Source organism: Strongylocentrotus purpuratus, unplaced genomic scaffold (genome assembly GCF_000002235.5).
Source record: "Strongylocentrotus purpuratus isolate Spur 01 unplaced genomic scaffold, Spur_5.0 spur5_scaffold_4, whole genome shotgun sequence".
NCBI lineage: Eukaryota > Metazoa > Echinodermata > Echinoidea > Camarodonta > Strongylocentrotidae > Strongylocentrotus > Strongylocentrotus purpuratus.
The window spans coordinates 5,634,603-5,656,712 of NW_022145610.1; the positions used below are offsets into that span (position 1 = coordinate 5,634,603).

Sequence of the window (22,110 nt, forward strand, 5' to 3'; positions counted from 1 at the left end):
AAGCACATCAATTATCGACAGCATATTTTTGGCGCCCGTTGCAGTCAAAAACTTTTAGATTTGCACGTCGACAGCTTTGACTGCAACGTGTGACGTCATTTTAAGGCACTGCGCATGCGTCACGTCGTCTCAGTCGGCGATCGAGAATGCGTCAACCTTGATTTTCCTAAATCTAGTACGGTACTAGTATATGCCGCGTGCGCATAAAATATACAGTTCTACAGGTAGACAAAGGAACATCCCTTCCCTGCTAAGGCTGCTATTATGTAAAAATGTGTAGAACAGGTGACACATGCATATTCACCTGTTCTACACATTTTTACATAATAGCAGTGAAGGGATGTTCTACCACAGCAATAGGCCATTTTCGTAATGTAACCAAATTAATGCATAAGTCTTTGTGAAGTGGCTCAATACAAATTATTTCATTCACCTGATAGGAATAATGGTATTTCAATAGTCAGAATGCAACTGCATATATTAAGTGTTGCTAGGTAGGTCAAGCCATCATGTTGTCCAACCTGGCAACAAGTAATGAATGCAGTTCAGATTCTGTCTATTGAAATACTATTATTCTTATCAGGTGAAGAAAATGATCTGTATTGAGGCACTTCACAAAGACTTATGCATTAAATTTGGTTACATTACGAAAATGGCCTATATTGCTGTGGTGTGTATCGCCGAGTGTAATCTAAAAGATTTCTAATTGTAGTCAACATGGGCAGTTGAGTACGTTGACACGCATGATCAATCGGCGTTCGTCGTGTTCTCGTCTACTCAATCTAAAAGTCCCTCTTGCTTCGAGTGAATGCACTGAAAGTCTCAAATGTGAGTCTGTCCTATAATCTCACACAGGGGCGTACGCAGGATTTTTTCAAGGGGGGGGGGGGGGGGGTTTAAAATCTGGCCCAAAATATTTTGCTCCCAAAAATTTGAAAATCGCGCCGGCCGAAAAGTCGCTCAGTGAGGGGGGGGGGGGGGGGGGGGGGGGGGTAAGCGGACACTTTTTTTCTTGTTTTTTGTTATATGTAATTTATGCTCATTTTCCTTCAGTTTGGTAATTGCTAAATCAACGATGCGCCATATTGCTATAGCGCATGCTCGTACAACAGAAAATGCTTAACCTTCGTCCAATACTAAAACCCTGATTTGTTACAGTATGCATTCATTAACGATACAAACAACATTTGTCTGCTATACAATCGTACCGCAGACAAATAATAGTTCATCCTAACATCGTTTATCACATAATATCACCCATAGCAACCATCACATACAGATGACACTCTGAAGCTAGAATGACTTCCCTCTACACCGGCCACACCCTTATCTCGCATCCTCTCTTTTCATATTCAAATGAAACACCTTCAACGCAACGGAATTGAATAATTCCGTCACGCATGCCAGAGAACAATTAGTGTTCACCACTAATAAAAATCACGTGATGTATTTCAATTGAACATGCAAATAGAGACCGCTCGCGCGAATCGGTTTTAGGTTTCGAGTAAGATGGGAAGCAAGAAATTTACCATTCTCTGCTAGATTCTGTCCTAGACAAGTCGTTTTGAGATATTTACTTAGCTTTTGCTTCGTTCGCCTAGCTTGCTTTGAACCACTGTTATTTCACTTGTGTAATAATGGTCTTTTACGGCAACAAGTTCACCGGGAACTGTGTGATGAATACCCTGGAGGGTACTCGTTGTAGGAGGAAGGCACCCCTGCCTGTTGATGAACCGGATGAGTGCTGGCAACACCGACAGTATGTATATAGTTATTTTCTAAATTAAAAATGAATTTACCAACTCAGTAGTCAGCTCTCATGGAGAATTCGACACCGTTCGGGTGTTTACCCAACAACAGGTGTTGTCAATCACCCGGGTTAGCCTTGAGTTTTATGACCATTAGACCTTATGTAATGCTTTGGTTTCCCCGTTACCCGAAAACTCTCGAGTATTATCCAAGAAATCAGAAGGGGGGGGGGGGGGATTCTTGACTGGCCAACGGGTTTGCTGTGTGCAGATTTGTACCCCCATTAATGGTATTTCCACCAAGTCTGGTGTCAGCGAATTATGGCCTTCTGCGCATGGAAACTGCTGATACAGTCCCTTTAATACACGCAGGATATTGACCCTTCAGTGAGTTGAAAGTTATTTGTTTTGGGTCATTCATTGTAATTACCCTATCGAATCTCTTACCAAAATTGCAACATCTGCACTTTTGTCTTATATATTCGCATTCTATTATTTGCAATCTAGTAGTAATAGACTATATGTCCTGTTTTATGTTTCCTTTATTACAGACAGCCAGCCGAGGTCCAGTGCTCTGCACATATTGGGCTTCATGGGAATGGCAGACGTTGCAGCCGGCGTGGACGTCACTCGCTAGACGAAAACGCTGTTGAACTCTACTGCACGCAACACGGTATGCATTTATTCAAAGTAAATCTCTCACATGTAACTTAGATCTACATTTTAAAAAGGCGTCTTGTGGACCATAGACTATAGATCTACATGTATTTGCCCAGACTATTAGCGGATCCAGAATTTTTCAGGAATCGAGGGCCGCATATTGCCATTGGTAAAAATATTAAAAATGGAAGAGTAAATATTGATTCATGTACATATGTATATTGATTCAAAATATTTTGAAACTAATTACACTGCCCCCCTCCCCCTCCCCCTCCCCCTCCCCCTCCCCCTCCCCCTCCACTCAGTGTTATTTAGGGTAGGCAGCATATATGCATGTTCCCTCCCTTTGAAAGCACCCCCTATCTCCGGTGTGTAAAGTCAATACTGGCCAGATTTTTGTGTATGTACGGGCCTTACTTTGTTGCGTGAAAAGTAGCCTACCCCTTTACCCTGTAATATGGGATCATTGAATGTGTACGTTGGTGCATTGACAGGGGGTATATTCAAGAATAAATGGAGAATCGTGTATTTGAATGTGATCTGTGAAATGCCATGCATGTACTAGTAGCATGTCCTCATTTATGTTTTCGTTTGGTTTATACAGTCAACAAGTTGCATCGCGAGAACGGTCGTGCGGAGGTCGTTCCTGCTCATCGCCAACAGCAGGATGAACAGCGTAGGAGGGCGGAGGAGCGTGAGCAACTCCACCCGAGACGAAGGTCACCGCGTCTGGTAGAGCGAGAGATCGCAGCTGCCGCCGCTGTTCAACTCGCCGCGGAGAGAGAGCAACGTCGTGCCGCCAATCGGGCAAACCAGAACCTGCGGAGGTCGGCCCGGATTGCCGCGAGGCGAGGCAATGTGTGATTATAGCCTGGGTAAGTAAATTTTTTATATGCTTTCCTAATTTTAAGTATTCTAACAATTCCTACCCCCACAACAAAATATAACTAAACAGATGAGCATGCAATGTATTCAATGTACCAAACACAATTTTTTAATTGAAGACTTGACAATGAGCCAAAACTTTACAACATAGCAGCAACTTTTAATGATCAGTTGGATCAAAATGAACTGAGATGCATCCAAGGTTTCTAAATAGTATGATTGTTATTTGTCACAATGATATAGGGGTTTTTCAAAATTCATTTATCTGAAAACATAATCTGTTTTATTTATTTTTAAAAAAAGTTTGAAACTGAAACATCTTGCTCATAATGAAATTAAAGGGGAAGCCCACCATGATATTAAGTGTATTTTTTTAGAATCAGAACATGAGAGAAACAGTTCAGTGAAAGTTTGGGCATAAACCGATTAAAAATAAGAAAGTTATGAATTTTTAAAGGTGCAATCAATTAATGTTTCAATCAAATATTTACCCTAAGTATTATCATTTCAAGTATAGTGTTAAGCAACCCCTGTATGAAATGTATCTATTCCGTCATCAATATCTAAGAAAATGAAAATTCATGAAATTGTCTGTAGCCTACAGAGCAAATTGGAGATGAGCTTGCATGTCACATTTTTTTCACTGATGACAGTTTTAAAATTCATAACTTTCATATTCTTATTGTTATGCTTTTATTACAGTCAACTTAATTTAAGGGTGGACTTCCCCTTTAGTATAAATGATTTTTAAACTCACTTCATTCTCCTTTCCTACAGACTGATTCGCAGAAGCAGCAGGGGGGAGACCGAGGGGGGATACTGGGTCGAACACTGCTGAGGTTCTCGGGACGTAAACGCCTTGCTATAGGAGTAGTAGGGAGGAAGCCGAGACGGGTAGTGCATGGTCACTCAAAACCAGACCCGCTGTACTATCGTAGTCAAGAAAGACTGGGTGTGGTCAGTCGAGGTAGACGCCGGAGGCCATTCCCTTTCTTTGACCGCCTGTAAATTATTCCAAGAAGGTATGTCTACTGTTCATTATTTTGGCTTCATATGTTTAAAATAGTATTAATTCTTTATAGCATTATAGCATTACCTGGCAAAACATGGGGAGTCTTCATCTTTGCTTTTGTTTGCACATGTCCTCATCATTTTGGAGTGTATACCATTTATATGTATCCTCTATGTGGAAAATGTTTATATAAAGTAAAATGTAGGGCCAAAAGGTGAAAAACGTCTTTATATTTTGTCTACATACTCAGAAATAAATCTATTTTGAAATTAATGTATAAACTTGGTATAATCTTTACCTAACAAAATTGTTTAATTTGTGTTTATTTTTACGATATTACCTGCCCATCATATTTCCTTTGAGATGCCTAATACAACATTTCTTTAACCTCTTTATTCCACAGATCAGGCCTCACCGTGGGACGCGCACACACGTCGTAAGTATGCAGGTATTTCAATGTCTACCTTGTGATAATTTATTCCTACTCACCAGATCAGTTTACCCAATACCTCCTAATAGAAGTCATGTATACTTCTGAGGTTTGACATGTAGGTTATTACATTGAGAATTTGAATATTTGGCTGAAAATCTTTTTTAATATACGTTATATTGTTATAAGGGTTCAGAAGTTGTCTTTTTTTGTAAGTTTAGTTATTGGTTTTGCAATCATCCATCTCATAAAAGTAGTTGTACTGATATTTCAATGTGTATTATTTATTGTTATAAGATTTAGTGTTGAGTTTAAAAGGTTAAGCTTAAATTATTAATATGACCTACTCGGTGATTAATGAGCAATGTGTAATTTAAAATGTGTTCAATTGACCTATGCTTTATGTACTGTATATAGTTGTTAGCCATGTGAAGTAAAAAATTCCACGTAATGTGGACAATAAAACAAATCAACAGATCAAATCAATGTATCTTGTTGTAAGAGCTAGACTTGGCAGGAGCTGTCCAATTACCCAGTTTGTAATTAGCACCAAATAACCACTAAATATATATCTGAACATGGAGAGGCCTAATAGGGATTGTAGAACTTGAGGAGTCACATGAATGCCATTTATCTCCAGTTAGAGATGCAAAACTTTACCTGTGTATCATGAAATACCATACTGGTGCATAAAATGAAATGAATGTTTGAACATGTATCCAATATTTTTCTCAATTTGCACATTTTTTAAAACCAAATTTTCAAACTGCAATTACAAACTGGCCTATTATAGGATGTGTAGGATGAAAAACAAAATTTGATGGACAAAATAATTAAATTGAATAGAACACATTCTTTTTTATAAAAAAAAGGTTTAAAATTAAGTTTAAAAAGGATGTGTGTTCCCTTCAAAGTCGAGACGAGTTACACCGGAAAACACTAAAACCACTATAATCCTTTAGCATTAGTGATCATAAAATTCTTGGTAAAGTTTTCCAGTCCCTTAAAAGAAACAACTGAAATCTCATCTTCTCCCATTTGCAATTACTTTTATTTAATCCTATTTTCTTATACATTATATACATGTTATGCATATGTAGGTTCTACTCATATACCGGTAAAGCAAATCCCCTTCTGTTTCTCTATTTGTAGTGGATTATTCTCAATCCTATCTTTTAAAGGGGTGCATTTTCCTGACATGTTACCAATTCGAAGAAGAAACACAAAATCACATATGAAGAAATAAATCACCTTTATGTGGCTGGGGTAAAAAACAAAATTAAATTTAGTTTATTATTCATATTTACCAGAGGACATATTAAGCATTATATCAGACAAAAAATACATCGTGTTCACTATTTTCAGGAATACAGCACCTGTAAATCCCATGTGTGTTCTCTAATAGGATTTGTTAGACTCTCTGTGAAATGAATAGTTTTTTTCCTTCTCTTATCTTTCCAGTTTGTATCTTAATCATATATAATTGCTTTTATTGTGGGATGTTTTGATTTTTCTTATGGTAGGATAGGACTCCTTTAAAATATAATAAAGATGTAATATATAGCTTTTTCTACTTTTCTTCTCAAGTCTTCACTAATATAAATTAATGTTTTAATACAGTAGGCTCTACTTCAAATGTGTAATACCTAATCATTCTCAGTATTGTTTAGCAGCTGTTTATCTTGTCCAATGCTCTCTCTGGTTTACCCTTCTCTCCATTGCAGCAGGGATGTTTCTCGATATTGTAGAATTCTCTTGATAGCTCTTTACATCTTCTAAGAGTATTGAATCTTTCTTTCAATAGGAGAATATCGTATGTCATTCACAATTCAAGGCTTTCGGTAACACTATGTGGTTTGTACACCAAGAATTAGGTCATATGGAAGTAAAAAAGGAAAGGAAAGAAAGGGTGGTCAAGATTGAGAAGGTTGTGAGGAGATCGCAAAGGGTGTAGTTTTGAAAAGAAAATTGTATCTTTCCTCTTTCTATATCATTTTTATCTTTCTATTTGTTTGTATTTTTGTTAATGTCTTCGTCTTTCTTTTTCTTTTTCTGTATCTGTATCTATCTCCCCTTTTCTCTTTTTTACTTTCTCTTACATGTATATTTTAGTCTTATATTATCCCCTCGCTGACGAAGTCGGAGGGGATCTAGTAACGCAGCCGTCCGTCCGTTCGTAACAAATCTGATTTCCGTTTGATAACTTTAGTAATGTTTGGCGGATTTTAATAAAATCTGTTATGAAGGTACATGGTATCAAAATACAGCCTAAGTTCGATTTCAAAGTATGTAGATCAAAGGTCATAGCTTATTAAATATGCAAAATACCCAAATCTGGTTTCCGCTCTATAACTTTAGTAATGTTTGACGGATTTCAATGAAATTTCATATGAAAGTAAACGGTATCAAAATACAGCAGCCCAATTTCGATTGCGGAGTATGTAGGTCAAAGGTCAGAGCTCATTTAATATGTGGGGAAAAAGCTAATTAGAAAATTTGGTTTCTGTTCAATAATCTTAGTAATTTTTCGACGGATTTGAATGAAACTTGATATGAAGGTATATGGTATCAAAATACAGCATAATTTCAACTTTGGAGTATGTAGGTCATAGGTCATAGCTCTTTAAATATGCAAAATACCTATTTATATATGCGAAAATGTGGTTTTCATTCAATAATGTAAGTAATGTTGTTGAGTATGTACGTCAAAGGTCAAAGGTGACAGCTCATAAATATTAAAAACTTGCTAAATATAGGCCATTTTTACCCGGCGAAGGGACGCTACGCTTTGCATGGACTTGCTTTTTTTTCTGTCTCTCACTTCTATGTCCTTTTAGAACATTATCATTTATACTCTTTCTTCTTCTCATACTTTATCATCTTCTCTTCATTATCTTTCCCATCCATTGTACCCATCCATAATAACCATATTTACCACAATAAATCAATGTATCTACCTATCATTTGCTAGTTTATCCAAACTACGCCACAACTCTAAAAACATCACAATCGCGTATGCCCCACCCCCATAATTCGCCTTCCCAGGGTTCATGTGCGCAACGCACACCCGCCATTCATCCTCTTTCTATTCTCGCCTACCGGCAGAGACATCGTTACAGCTGAGTCACATTTAAATTCAAGGATTTTGTCCTTTTTTCGATAGGCTTAGCTCTTTTTACGCATTGAATTCCGTCCTCTTTTTTATTGCTATTAATATGGTGGTACAGGTTCCCAAGTCACATATTTATTTTTGCAGAAATTTGGGTATCATTTCTGCTCCGCATATTTCCACTTTCACGACCATAAATTACAGGCTTTGGTACGCCGCTGGGTTAGGGCGTTTGGTCCTGGCGTTACGGCATTTGCTGTTTGGGATTTCTTACGTGTGGTAAGGCGGTTAATTTATTCACTGACCTAACGTCCCACCTTGGCTTGTTACGCTTCACGGATCACCGCTTCTGCGGCGGGACCTTTTGTCTGTTCGTGATAGTTTGGTTTTATGTTTTGTGACCATGTTGAGCCTATTTAGCTGAACCTTCCAGATTTAGCAAGGCCCTTGAGCAAGCTTCGTCACCCGACGCTTCAGCAAGGGGAACGAAGTTTGTAGTTTGTATTTTATGAGGTTTACTGTAGCCTTCTGATGTCCAGTCTCCGACTGTGACTTAGACGGAGAAGGCTGTGCTGATTTTTAGACCTCAGCCTGCGTTCTCTCCAACCGTTCAGACTGGGCTTCTCGTTGTAACAAAGCATCTTGGTGGGCGACAGGGTTTACCCTGGTCCCATCTGTCTGTTCTGAAGCCCAGTTACGCTTGTCTGTTGTAAGCTGGTACCTGTTTTAGGTTGGGATCCGTCTTGATAATAATAATAATAATATTCAATTTTTATATAGCGTTTAATACAAATGTCTCTAAGTGCTTTACAAATATACTATTACCCTAGTCATTGGATTCAGTGCTTCCATTTTTTGGGGGAATTATCTCTTGGACACAATTCCCCAGCTAACCTTGAGGGTAATCAGAGTCCGTTGCTGATGTTGGGGCAACAGGCTCCCCGGCGGGTTTCCCGTCTCTGGCTTGTTTCAGGTCGGTGGGTTCGGTTTTCTGTCCCTGTTGCTGCGGACATCTGTTCCCTCTCTCGGCCGGACGTGTTGTTCCAGCCTCTGGCGGGGATTCTCCGTCGTCGTCCCGTGGTGCTTGCTCTCTCTGACTGCCAGGACGGTGTCGGGAGGACGTTGACTTCTGGACTCTCTGAAGAGAGTCTCATAGTTTATAGTCCAGAGTCGTAGGGATCCCACAAGGACCCTTTACAACTCTCCTTTGGAGCCCTTCTCCATTTGGTGTTAAGGCCTTGGGGTCTCACCCGTAGACTTCGGCAGGTGTGATAGTGGTTTTTTGACTTACTTGTTTGACAAGGGTAGAGCCCTTTCCACTATTCGTGGTTACCGTTCGCCCTTCGCTGCCACTCATGTCGGGTTTGCCAAAAATCAGTCGCGTCCTCCGGACCGGTGGAGGTTTTCCTCAGTCCCCTTTCGGAATTCTCGTGGGTTGCGGAGGACAAGGTCTGGTGCCCCTTCATGGCACTCAAGTGGTACTTAGATAGAACTAAGGTTCACTGAAAGGATGACCAGTTGTTCCTCATTTTGTGGGAGCTCTTTTCTCCTGCGTCCCGAGAATCCATCTTCAAATGGACAGTGGACGCTATTCAGGCAGCGGGTCCTGAGGCTGGGTCCGAAGGCGATGTATGGGGTGTGGGGCATGCGCGAACGTGACATTATTAAAAAGTTCTCGATGGTGGCGTGCAAATAATAGGTAGATACATAGATTCATATAGTAAATAATAAAATCAGTTCTGATTTTTCTGCTTTCTCTTACCCCACCCTCATCCATCATCTTCTTACTCATCCATCTCCATCGTCCACTTACCCATTCCACTACATCATCCTCTTACCTATCCTTCTTCCTCAGTCCTTTTAATATCCATCCCTCTTCGTCATCCTCTTACCCATTGCTCATTCTCATCATATTACACATCCCTCATATCCATTCCTCATCCCCATCCCCATCTTATCCATTCCTCATTTTCATCATATTACCCATCCATCTTCCACATCCATCTTCCACAGCCCCTTTAATATCCATCCTTTTCCTTATCCTCTTACCCATCCCTAATCTTCATTCTCTTACCCACCCTCTTCCTCATCCTCTTACCCACCCCACCCCCATTCTCATCCTCTTACCCATCTGTCATCCTCATCCTCCTTCTAATACATCATCATTCTCTTTCACCATCCCTCATCCTAATCCTTTTACCCATCCCTCTTCCTCATCCTTCTCCTCATCCTTCTCCTCATCCTTCTCCTTATCCTTCTCCTTATCCCTCATCCTAATCCTCGTACCTGTTCATCTTGCTCATCATCTTATGTATCCCTATTCCTCATCCTCCTACTCATCCTCATCCTCTTACCAATCACATTTCATATCCCCTCCCTCCCTCTCTCTATTTCTCTCTTTCTCTTTCTTTCTCTTTCTCTTTTGATCTCTTGCTATCTTGATCTTTCTCTTTCTCTCGTTCTTTTAATATCTTATATCAGACTTGTCATGTTTACTTTTAGTAATCAACTTTTCCATTCGCTAGTAATGAATTACATTTAGGTGTGCTTCCTTGCCTTGATTATGTCATATCTCTTTTCTTTGTTATAACTTGTAGAATCTACTTTCTAACATTTTATTCATGGCATGATTTTTTTAATCTCTTTGGTAACTGTTTGTAGTTGCAAATTTTCATATACCGGTATACATCTGAATATTGGGATTAATAAGGATATTTTACCTTATTTTTCCTGATATTGCCAGTTACTGAATCTAGATGTTACTGTTTCTCTACAATACTGCTGAATGGCTTGTTCAAATACTGCACGTCAGATACAAAGCAATATTTTTTGTCTTTCTCATCTTGAAAAAAAGTGTACTCATCATATTTATATCAAGTCTGTATATATAAAAGTACTGTTTATCAGATTAATTTGTTATTGTATAAGAGTCATATTTTATTTTAGCTTCCCTTGTTCTCTCTCTCTCTTTGTTGCTTTTTGCGATTATTACCGGCTGTATATCAGCTCTAAATCAAGACCCATCATCTGTTTCCCTTTCTCTCCCTTTCTTCCTATCTCTCACCATGTCTCACACTTTCTTGCTCACTATTTATGATTATGACTTATCAAATCTAGATTTGCTTTTTTGAATAGGATAAATACCATTCATAGCAAGAATCTTTTTTGCCTCCCACTCTATCTCTCTATCTCTCTATCTCCTGAGCGCCTTCTCCCATGGGGTACTATGTCACATTAATTATGGATAGCATATAATTATAGGTCCTCTGAATTGGTCTGGCCAATTTTGAGTACTTCTTGTCTCACAATTGCTACTGTAATGCCGTAGACACTACAGCCAGCGACGTGCAGGGTGATGGATAGTTGTAGATGCCTTGAGAGTTATGGGAGATCAAGTTGGATTATACATGGCTAGCTGTAACTAGTAAGTAGGTTATAACCTGTCTTACTAGAGCACCTGTGAGTGATGTTCTAGCTGGTCTTGTACCTTAAATTGCTGGAGAACGGTGCAGCAAGATCAGGCATTTTTTTTTCCTGGTAGGGCTAGTTCGTAGTTTAAGGTGCTTGCTATGTGTCATCATGCCATTCTCTTCATGCTCGTGACAGCTCAACTGAACCATCACCCAATTAACATAGGGTGTGTAGCCATCCTATAGATCTATAACATATAGAACTTACGGGCGGATGAGCTCACATGGAGCCAACGGCCAGCTACCATGGAAGAGTTTGTTACCTCACCATGTACATGTATATTACCATTGTCTGCAACATCATGAATAAGTACAAACAGAGAGAAAAGCGAGATGCAAGCCTGACTGGTCCCCAAACAATTAGTCCTGCTGTAAATAGCCTTCAGGAAGAGTTGCTGCCTTTTGCAAATAAGGTACATTATAATGACCAACCTAGTTCAAAGCCTTCGGAAAGATTAGGTTGTGATGCTCTGTCCCTGAAAACAAGACATGGAATGTTAGGACGTTGTATAAGGCAGGGAAATTAGATAACCTCATTCAGGCGGCTAATAGGATGAAACTAGATATTGTATTGCAGAAACTAGGTGGACTAATAATGGATGCATGAAGAGAGATGATTATACCTTCATATACTCTGGAGGAGAAAAACACCAACATGGTGTTGGAATGTTAATCAAGAAAAATCTTGAAACACATTCTAGGTTTAATACTGGACATTAAATGAGAGAATGACGTTAATGAAGCTGAAAGCTAAACCGTTTAACCAAGCATTAATTCAAGTGTATGCCCCAACCAGTGATTACAGTGATGAACAAGTAGAAAAATATTACGATCAAATAGATGAAATGCTAAAGCACTGTAAATCAACAGAAGTTGTTATCGTGATAGGTGATTGGAATGATAAAGACGGGGAAGGTAAGGATGGAAAGATTGTTGGACAATATGGACTAGGCCATCGTAATGAACAGGGTGATCGACTTGTTCAGTTCTGTAAGGAACATGATCTAGTGATAACCAACACCTTTTACCAACAACATAAAAGAAGAACCTACACCTGGAAAAGCCTAGGAGATGCAAATAGAAATCAGATCGACTACATTTTAATAACGAACAGGTTCAAGAATTTAATCAAGCAGGTTAAAACATGCCCAGGGGCTGACATAGATTCTGATCACAACCCGGTGATTGCAGAAGTTGAAATAAAGCTAAGAATACACTCCCCAGAACAAAAAGAAACCCTCTTCTGGATGTTAAAGCTCTAAATAAAACAGTCATATCAGAAAAATACCTTATGGAAGTTAGAAATAGGTATAATTGCCTAGTCACAGAAGAAATAGAATAAACAAATAATGAAGTAAATGACATTGAGAAACTAGAAGTGGAATGGAAATGCTTGAAAAAGATCCCCTGGGTCATACATTTTGAAAAATTGACATTTTAGTACTGTTGTGTGTTATAATAAGCTGAATAGTTGTCCGCCACTACATCACAGCAACATTACCGATCAGGCAATTTGAACTTGATTACAGCTTTCAAAAATTCATAACCTTATTGTTTGTTCGATTTCGTTCAAACTTTCACCAATCTGCTCCCTTAATTTAAGAGTAATTTTCCTTAGTTAGAAAAATCGTAATTTGCTTGTGTGGAAAATATTTATGACATTAGCAGTCATGGATTGCATAACTATGCAACCAGTGTAACCTTACTATGCATCAACTTCTTTGTCTCGTTCAATAATTCTCTTGGCAGTCAGAAGATGTTTGCATTGGATATTATTTCACCATTGTAAAATTATGCACTAGATATTCAACTATGATTGCAGTCATCACTCTTTGGCATCAAAAGTGTTTTTAAAGTGAATGTTGTGTATATATCCACATTTCTTCTTTCCTACATCCATTGAGCTGATTGATATCATATTGGATGAGGCACGTTTTTAGTTCAAGAACTGAACTTTTTTTGGTATTTTTTATATTCATGGTATTAGGTGTAGGTAATTACTGGCTGGGAGATGGTGACATGTGAATGATGAGCCTACATGGCACTGTCCCTTAAATTGTAGGTGAACAGACGAAGCAGTCATCAAAATAAAAAAGGCACAATTGTGCTTACCCCACCCCAAGGCCCTGCTATACCACCTGTCACATGCGCACTACGACCGCATGCAAACTTCCTCTCTTAAAGCAGTCCAAGATACAACCAGGGACATGTTGCCAACAAGGAGAGGGGACAGAGGGAGGGACATAGGTAGATACATGTACATAGATTAGTATAGTAAATAATAAATCAGTTCTGATGTAACTAATTTACCACAATAAAGTATCTACCTATTATTGCTTAGACCAACACAGATGAAAGCAGGGGGCATGTTCCAAACAAAAGTTAGCGGGGGACCAGGCCGTAGCAACACACTCCTCACTCGCAGGAATGTCCTAAAGATAACACGAAACAAAGGTGTTAGGTGAAAGCCAGAAGGCAGCCTTCATAATGACATGAAGCGCTACCCCATGGAAAAGAGCCCAGGAGGTACCAACACCCCTGGTATCATGTTTAAGATACAGTTGAATGATATTTAGGAATAACCGAAACCCCAGAGGGGAAAGGAGAAACTGATCCACCTACCGACTCCTCTCACAGAGGAGTAGCAAGGGAAGTGGACGGTGGGAGTCTAGCCACCAACAACGGGCAAAGACCCTAAAAAGGCCAACAACAGCACAGAGCTTCTCAGAAGCCGAGCTTAGCAAGACGGGTCCCAAAACAAAAAGGGAACCTGAACACCAGAAAGTGCAACTGAGTCCAGTCAAGACACCCCTAGGGCAGGGGCACAGCTACCATCATCCCCTGGGTGCCTGATGGACTTCACAGTCAAAGTCACAATCGGAGACTCGACATCCAAAAGCAAACGCTTCCTACCTTACGCCGAAACGTCTGGTGCGAAGCCTGCTCAAAGGCCTTACTAAAGCTGGTAGGTTTAGCTACAGGCCCAGCGTGGTCATTACAACCACGCTACATCGCACCTTAGGCTGAAAAGCTTGATGCTAGAAGCCACCGTGTGACCGGGGGCTCTCTGTCACTGGGGGAAACTCAACTAAGAACCCGAGGCATATCTGAAGAAAACCGCGAGACAGAGTCCCACTCAAGCCGACGGACTGGGGGCACGCACCCCCAAAGATGGGGTAAGGTGCCGATAGTAGCTGCCCCTGGAGGAGCACTAATAATAATAATAATAATAATAATAATAATAATAGTAATAATAGTAATAATAGTAATAAAAATAATAATAATAATAATAATAATAATAATAATAGTAATAATAGTAATAAAAATAATAATAATAATAATAATAATAATAATAATAATAATAATAATAATAATGATAATAATAATAATAATAATATTAATAGTCTGAGCAGGAGCTGGAGGCTTAACCCCAAACAGGGGCCGACGGCACATGGTGGGCAAGCCAACAGCAGCACCAGGCAATCTGGGCCTGAAAGGTCTAACAGATGCCAGAGAAGCAACACCCGAGAATCAAAAATTGAACCCGAACCTGATCAGGTGTGACCGGGACCGGCTGAAATGCCGGCTGAAGCACGGGCAAGGATAGGAGCAAACCTCCGCCTGAAACCATGGCGCCCGTCTACTGACAACTTCAGTAGCCCAAACTTTTAACTCCAATAAACATGGTGACAACTTTGACGCCAACAAACTCAGAGAATACATCTGAAACCGAGTACGGTGTGAACGGGTCTGGTTCAAAGCCAGCCGGGGCACAGGCAGAGATAGGCGCCAAGCCACCGTCCAAAAGGGGTAATAAATTTGATGCCAAACTTTGGCGTCTACCGATACCACTGGTAACCCCAGTTGACCGAGCGAAAAAATTATCAAACCCCAAAACATAGCCGCCTGAGCGGATACAGAAACTGCTGACAGAAACGTTTGACGCCAAACCCTCGCCGTCAGATTACCACTTCGCCTCCTCAGCCTCATGGCTGGTGGGACCGGGGCAGTACCGCCTCACCACTTCACAGAAAGACTTAGCGACGGCGTTGAATGGAACCACATCACTTGAGAAACCAAGGTCACTCCCGAACGTCTTTGTGAAACCCGGGTCATCCTCGCGCCTGATGTCACGTTTTATCTCCAGACCCAGCCGAGGCTCGGTGGACGAGCTCTTTTGCTTCTTACCCCTAAATACAGGAGACAAAGCTTGTTTTGTCTCATCGACAGGTTAACGATGAGCAAGAATTCTGGATCTGGATTCGATTTCCTCCCCCCAGTTACGGCTGTCGTTACCGCCTCACTAGCAAGTGAGTTTAGGTCGGCAGGGGGGGTTGGTAAGGGCATCTAAAGTACAGGCTCGAGACAGGTTGCTCCCCACACCACGTATTTTTGGGCTGGTGTGACTGGAGCTTTGCCCTGTAGTAAGTTGCCAGCGGTACTGCGTCCGGGCCAGCCTGCAGGCTGCGCCCTGGCGCCAGTACGCTGTGATCTAGAGATCCAATTACACCGAATATAGAAACTTCTAATAAGAGGCTTTCCCCCACGGCACGGGGGTTAGTCAGTCTTTTAGAGGCCCTGGGCTTCATGGCCCCTCGCTCTGTTGCAATACAGCAGTCATGCAAAGCACAAGCCATGCACTCAAGCACGAAGGTTGACCTGGTTTACGCACCCGATTCATTTCGGCAGTATTCCTGCTTCCACATTTGAGGTGCCTGAAATCACATAAGTGGAACGCAAAGGTCACAAGCTCGCTGAGTGAGGCTTCTCACGAAGCAATGAAACGAGCAGGCCCCAGTCACACGGCCAGAAGGCTAAGCTTAGGCTCTAGTGAGGCCGTGTAGCTCGTTGTCTTTACGGATGAGAAGCGGAAGAGCTTGAGGCCCTGTTCACACCGCCCGTAAAGCTAAAGTTTAAGCTCTAGTACGGCCGTGAAGCTCACTTCGTTCCCCGTATCTAGGGGTAAGAAGCGGAAAAGCTCATCCACCCAAGCCACCCAAGCTTTGTTTTGGGGTTTGATAGTTTTTTCACTCGGTCAACTGGGGTTATCAGTTGTATTGGCAGACGCCAAAGTTTGGCGTCAAATTCATCACATCGTTTGGGCGGTGGCTTGGCGCCTATCTCTGCCTGTACCCCGGCTGGCTTTGAACCGGACCCGTTCACACCGTACTCGGTTTCAGATGTATTCTCTGAGTTCGTTGGCGTCAAAGTTGTCACCATGTTTATTGGAGTTAATGTTTGGGCTACTGAAGTTGTCAGTAGAAGGGCACCACGGTTTCAGACGGAGGTTTGCTCCTATCCTTGACCGTGCTTCAGCCGGCATTTGAGCCGGCTCCGGTCACACCTGACTCGGGTTCGATTCTTGATTCTCGGATGTTGCTTCACGGGTGTTGCTTCTCCGGCATCTGTTAGACCTTTTAGGCCCGGATTGCCTGGTGCTGTTGTTGGCTTGCCACCATGTGCCGTCCTCCCTTGTTTGGGTTTAAGCCTCCAGCTCCTGCTGCTATTAATGCTCCTCCAGGGGCAGCTATTATCGGCCCCTTACCCCATCTTTGGGGGTTCGTGCCCCCAGTCTGTCGGTTTGAGTGGGACTCTGTCTCGCGGTTTTCTTCGGATATGCCTCGGGTTCTCAGATGAGTTGCCCCCAGTCACACAGTGGCTTCTAGCACCAAGCTTTTCAGCTTAAGGTGGGGTGTAGCGTGGTCGTAACGACCACACTGGGCCTGTAGCTAAACCTACCAGCTTTAGTAAGGCCTTTGAGCAGGCTTCGTCACCCGACCTTTCGGCGTAAGGTAGGAAGCGTTTGCTTTAAGATGTCGAGTCTCCGATTGTGACTTCGACTGTGAAGTCCATCAGGCACCCAGGGGTCTGGTGGGGTGTCTTGACTGGACTCAGTTGCACTTTTCTGGTGTTCCGGTTCCCTTTTTGTTTCGGGACCCGTCTTGCTAAGCTCGGCTTCTGAGAAGCTCTGTGCTGTTGTTGGCCTTTTTCGGGGTCTTTGCCCGTTGGTGGCTAGACTGGATCGGTTTCTCCTTTCCCCTCTGGGGCTTTGGTTTTTCCTTGACAGCGTTCAGCTGTTTCTTATCACGCGGGAGCCCATCTCACCTGCCTCAAAGGAATCTATCTCTAGATAGTTTGTTGAGGTGGTTCAAAGGGCGGGTCCCGAGGCTCTCTCGGAGGGTGTGCGTCCTCGTGCACATGATACCAGGGGTGTTGGTACCTCCCAGGCTCTTTTCCATGGGGAAGCGCTTCATGTCATTATGAAGGCTGCCTTCTGGCTTTCACCTAACAACTTTCGTTTCATGTTATCTTTACATTCCTGCGAGTGAGGAGTGTGTTGCTGCAGCGTCTTTGAGGGCGGCATTTTGCCTGGTCCCCCGCAAACTTTTGTTTGGGACATGCCCCCTGCTTTCATCTGTGTTGGTCTAAGCAATAATAGGTAGATACATATGATTTATTGTGGTAAATTAGTTAAATCAGAACTGATTTTATTATTTACTATATAAATTTATGTATCTACCCATGTCCCTCCCTTCATCCCCTCTCTTTGTTGGCAACATGTCCCTAGTTGTATCTGGGACTGCTTTAAGAGAGGAAGTTTGCATGAGAGTTGGACTAGTATAGATGTAGCATTTTTCCCCTAATTCCTCACAAATTTCAAAGCTGTCGAGTGTCATAAGGATAACATCAATAAATACCTTGTCCTGAAGACCTACAGGATCATCCAAATCAAGCGAACCTTGGATTTTGCTGAAATAGCTGGTTTGTGAGTCACAACTCTCTTTCCTTTGTGTTTAAGCATTGCTGCAAAACTCTTGTCGAATTTTAAAAATCTTCATGCTTAATCATGTTGACATTGTTAGAATTGAGGAAATGACGCTTAAGTCGGAATCTAATAGTTAACATTGACTTCTTCATGTATAAAGAACCGTTCTTCCGTCTATAGCACCAGCTTAAAACTTTTGGAGTAGGCCTAGGCCTACATTGTCCAGCTCTAAATTTGGAAGTTTGTTTATGCTATCAAGGTCTGTGTTGATAACTTGCAGGTCTAGACCTAATCTTCGAAAATATTTATGGGGAATTTCACTGAATTTTTGGTGTTCTTGCTGTCAGCAGAATTAATCAAGTCTTGCAATTGATCATCATCAAGAAGTTGAAATCTAGGAAGAGTTTCTTCTGCCAAATTTAGTAGTACGATAGAGACCGCCGGTCGCCTTATTAAAAAATCTAAAAATTAAGCGACCAATTCACACACACACAAAGTATGGTATCCGCGCTCGCTCAAAGAACATGTTAACACTTAAACCAATGGGTATTTCAGCAAGATTTTATTATTTTCCCGGTAACTGGATTTTTGCCAGGATTTTACTCTTACATAGGTTTGACATTTTTCGTTTCTTTACGGGAATGGCTAAAATCACGACTGCAATTTCAATCAATCAGATGGCTGGATTTCTTAAGTGAGGTATATTCAATTTAAATAGTAAATAATAAAATCATTTCTGATTTAACTAGTTTAGTCTCTATAATTTTATAACTTATTAAGCCTAGTTGTGCTTGTTTGAATAATGTACCCCAAAATGGGTTGAATAGCAACAATTAAAGGAGTGAATAGCAACAACTAATGAGTTGTATAGCAGAAATTAATGGAGTGAATAGCAACAATTCATGGAGTGAATAGAAGAAAAAAAATGAACATGATTATCATTTACGAACAGTGCTCAAAATACACGGGGGCGATGGGCGATTCGCTCCCGTGAGCTACACAATCGCCTCTTGTCAGAGTGCTCACGGGAGTGATTGCAAAATTAAAACTCGCCCAAGTGGAATATAAATAAATCATAAAATAAATAACAAATATAAAATAAAGATTATCCTTTCTGTTATAACTTTCACACAATATTGAGTTTCAACTTTCAAACCTTAAACTATGAAATGGAACTATGGAAGTTATCTTTTAATAGCGTGCAGGATTTCTCGCTCGAATTTTGTTATCTTTTCCTATTATGTTATTGTTTAATGATTATGACTTTATACTTTTCACCAAGGAATGTTGGAGGCCGCGTGTTCATTACTCATCTTCATTACAAAACTGAAAAGGGTCTGCATATAATGCTGAACATTAAGTGTTGAGTAAAAAAAAAGAAAAAAAAGTGCTCACTACCCTCTCTCTCTCTCTCTCTCTCTCTCTTTCTTCCTCTCTCTTTCTATTTTTCTCTCTCTCTCTCTCTTTCTTCCTGTGAATGATTATTTTTCATATTTCTTGATTTTGCTTTTTTGAATACTGTTAATCAGAATTAAGATGAATTATACTTGTTTTCTGTTTGTCACTCTATATTTTGTTAAATGTAGAGATTTGCTAGTTTAAAATTTTGTTTATTAGATTCATTTCAGGAGGTACAGTGTATTCCCCTTATCTCCCTCTATTACCTTGTGTAGTTCTTAGTTCTGAAATTGCTTTACTTTTGTGGATATTCCATGTCCGATTTATTTTCAAAAATTATTCCCATCATGGGTGTCGATCTGTAATTGATACCAATTGTTCAGGGGGGGGGATGATCTATTCATTCATCCCCCTGAACAATAGGTATTACGTAAGGATCGACACCCATGATTCCCATTATCCATTTAAGACATTAATAAAGTAGACATAAGAAAACGTCTAATGTATTAATTATATTACATTAGTCTTCATGATTTTGAATCTTGATTTACTCATTTGAATATTTTTCGTTAATAGTACATTCCAGCAGATTCACAGCTAGCTCTATTCTCATGTTCTATTAATTGTACAATTTTTGTCTTATTAACCTGCTCTTTTCTTTTCTGAACACTGAAACATATTGAAAGGAACAACCATCTTTCTATTTTTGTTTATACATGTAATAATAATAATAATTCTACATTTATATTGCGCACAACTCTGCCAACATAATAGCACTCTTGGCGCACAGATAAACAAATCAAATCAAAACAAATCAAATATATTATATTATGTAGTTGAGACTTTTGAATGTAAGATTTTCATGTTTATTACACATCATATTCAAATCAAGAGATGCCACTCCTCTCTCTCTCTCTCTCTCTCTCTCTTTCCATTACACTATGATTACACTTATTATAAATAATACACTTTATATACTGCTATTATAGGTTTCAGAAGATTAAATAGCCCCTCCTCCTTTCCCCCTCTTACTCTTTGTAATCTATGACTGTTAAATCTAGATATTATATTTTAATAATTTCCTAAAGATTTCATCACAATTATGCCAAGATTTTGTTCTTCTATTTCTTTGTAACTATAAGTTATCAAATTCAGAGTTGCTCAGAGAATGTTTATACATTTTTTATTCATTTAATACATTTTTTTTTATATTGGGACGTATTTATTGCTCGTAGATACTTGATCCAATATATCTGGACACCTTTTGATGCAGTATAACCTTTACAATGACATACATACAAATGTATCTTATATATTATTGCCTTCAAGAAATTAATGATAAACGGACAAAACAATCTACAAACAAAAAGACTTTAAATTAGTAATCAAATAGAGCAGCCTGCACATTCCTAACAAAAGAAGTACCATTTTGTCTACAATGCACCTTCATTATTAATGACATTAGAGGACAACTCCTGCCATAGTCACAACATCTTAAGATAATCTCTAGCTCCGACTTTGATTGTGCAATTCAGCCACATGGTTGTGACATTGATTGTTTAATAAACTGTTTTAAAAATTAATTAATGAATTAGTGTAAATAATTATAGGTTTCAGATTTAAATGATTTAAACCAGATTGATGAGATTGTTTTGTATGGGCAATATTTGGTTCATGATCACCTTGATAATTTAAGGTAAACGAAAAGTCAAACTGGCTTATGTTTCCCATTTATTCTTCAAGTTCTTTTGTGTAATATTTTTAATGTATGGTAATTAGTATCAGTGCCATTATATTATTCACTAGTATTTATTTATTAGTATAGTTATTACTATTTAGACTAGCAGTATTTATTACTATCTTAGACTATGCAAAGTACATGAAAATGTACTATCTTAGACTATGCAAAGTACATGAAAATGTATAATTTTCCTTATTAATGTTCAAATTTGTTTATTATCCGAATTGTCTTTTTTGTCTTGCATCTAAAGCTTGATCTTTTGAAGATTTAAAAAAAAAATTGTTAGGCATCCCACTTGCATTGTTTAAGCAGAAAATTCCAGATGGAGGAATTTAGAGAAAAACAAAAATCAAATTCATCTCGGGACTGAAGATGGAATTTAGTCTCAGTCACGTGTTGCTTATCAGTCTCTGCACAACAATATATGGAATTATACATGATAAAGATCTGTTTGTTAAATTGCACACAAAAAGCAATTTCAAAATGGCTCTTAATATTACTTTGGTTCAGCAGGTAAAGTTTACACATGCAGACGTGCATATGTCAACTTATCCTGAATATGCGATAGGGTTTATTAACCCAGACGTGGGTGAGTAAACTCTTTTTGCATCAGCAACTTTGTTTTCATTTCCAGACGTGAAAGTGTTAATTAAGTTGACGAATAAATTAATAAAGTTGTGCATCATTGTGCCATGCTTTAATTCCTAGTATTGTGAGAGCATGAGAAAAAATTACGACTCAATATATTCCTGGCATCTAAAGTTCATTTGTACTTTGCAAGTGGGAAATGTTCATACCCTGTTACAATTCAGAAATATAGAAATATAACATGACATTGTTTTTTTAATTATTAATTGGTAATTGTAAATCATACATTCCAAGTATTTCTGT

General features: G+C 39.7%; 2 protein-coding genes across 2 annotated transcripts; one reads left to right on the forward strand and one right to left on the reverse strand.

Moving 5' to 3' along the window:
• The first annotated feature begins 1,451 nt into the window (after window positions 1-1,451).
• LOC115929331 lies at window positions 1,452-6,563 on the forward strand. The gene is made up of 5 exons (XM_030998100.1): window positions 1,452-1,759; window positions 2,300-2,421; window positions 3,013-3,283; window positions 4,071-4,315; window positions 4,709-6,563. The coding sequence occupies exons 1-3, from the start codon at window positions 1,638-1,640 to the stop codon at window positions 3,270-3,272; spliced, it is 504 nt and encodes a 167-aa protein (XP_030853960.1). The 5' UTR covers window positions 1,452-1,637; the 3' UTR covers window positions 3,273-3,283; window positions 4,071-4,315; window positions 4,709-6,563.
• Window positions 6,564-8,733: 2,170 nt separating this feature from the next.
• Window positions 8,734-10,116, reverse strand: LOC115929277 (zinc finger and BTB domain-containing protein 47-like). The gene is made up of 2 exons (XM_030997974.1): window positions 10,045-10,116; window positions 8,734-8,982 (listed from the first exon to the last, which is right to left on the reverse strand). The coding sequence occupies exons 1-2, from the start codon at window positions 10,114-10,116 to the stop codon at window positions 8,734-8,736; spliced, it is 321 nt and encodes a 106-aa protein (XP_030853834.1).
• Window positions 10,117-22,110: the final 11,994 nt, after the last annotated feature.

What these genes read in the sequence shown, in the direction of transcription:
- LOC115929331 (XM_030998100.1), top strand. Translation starts at nt 1,638, where the DNA reads ATGGTCTTTTACGGCAACAAGTTCACCGGGAACTGTGTGATGAATACC. An exon ending in GAGTGCTGGCAACACCGACA is followed by an intron (nt 1,760 to 2,299) that starts GTATGTATATAG and finishes CCTTTATTACAG; the next exon opens with ACAGCCAGCCGAGGTCCAGT. An exon ending in ACTCTACTGCACGCAACACG is followed by an intron (nt 2,422 to 3,012) that starts GTATGCATTTAT and finishes TGGTTTATACAG; the next exon opens with TCAACAAGTTGCATCGCGAG.
- LOC115929277 (XM_030997974.1), bottom strand. Translation starts at nt 10,116, where the DNA reads ATGAGGGATAAGGAGAAGGATAAGGAGAAGGATGAGGAGAAGGATGAG. An exon ending in AGGATGAGGAAGAGGGATGG is followed by an intron (nt 8,983 to 10,044) that starts GTAAAAGGATTA and finishes GACTCTCTTCAG; the next exon opens with AGAGTCCAGAAGTCAACGTC.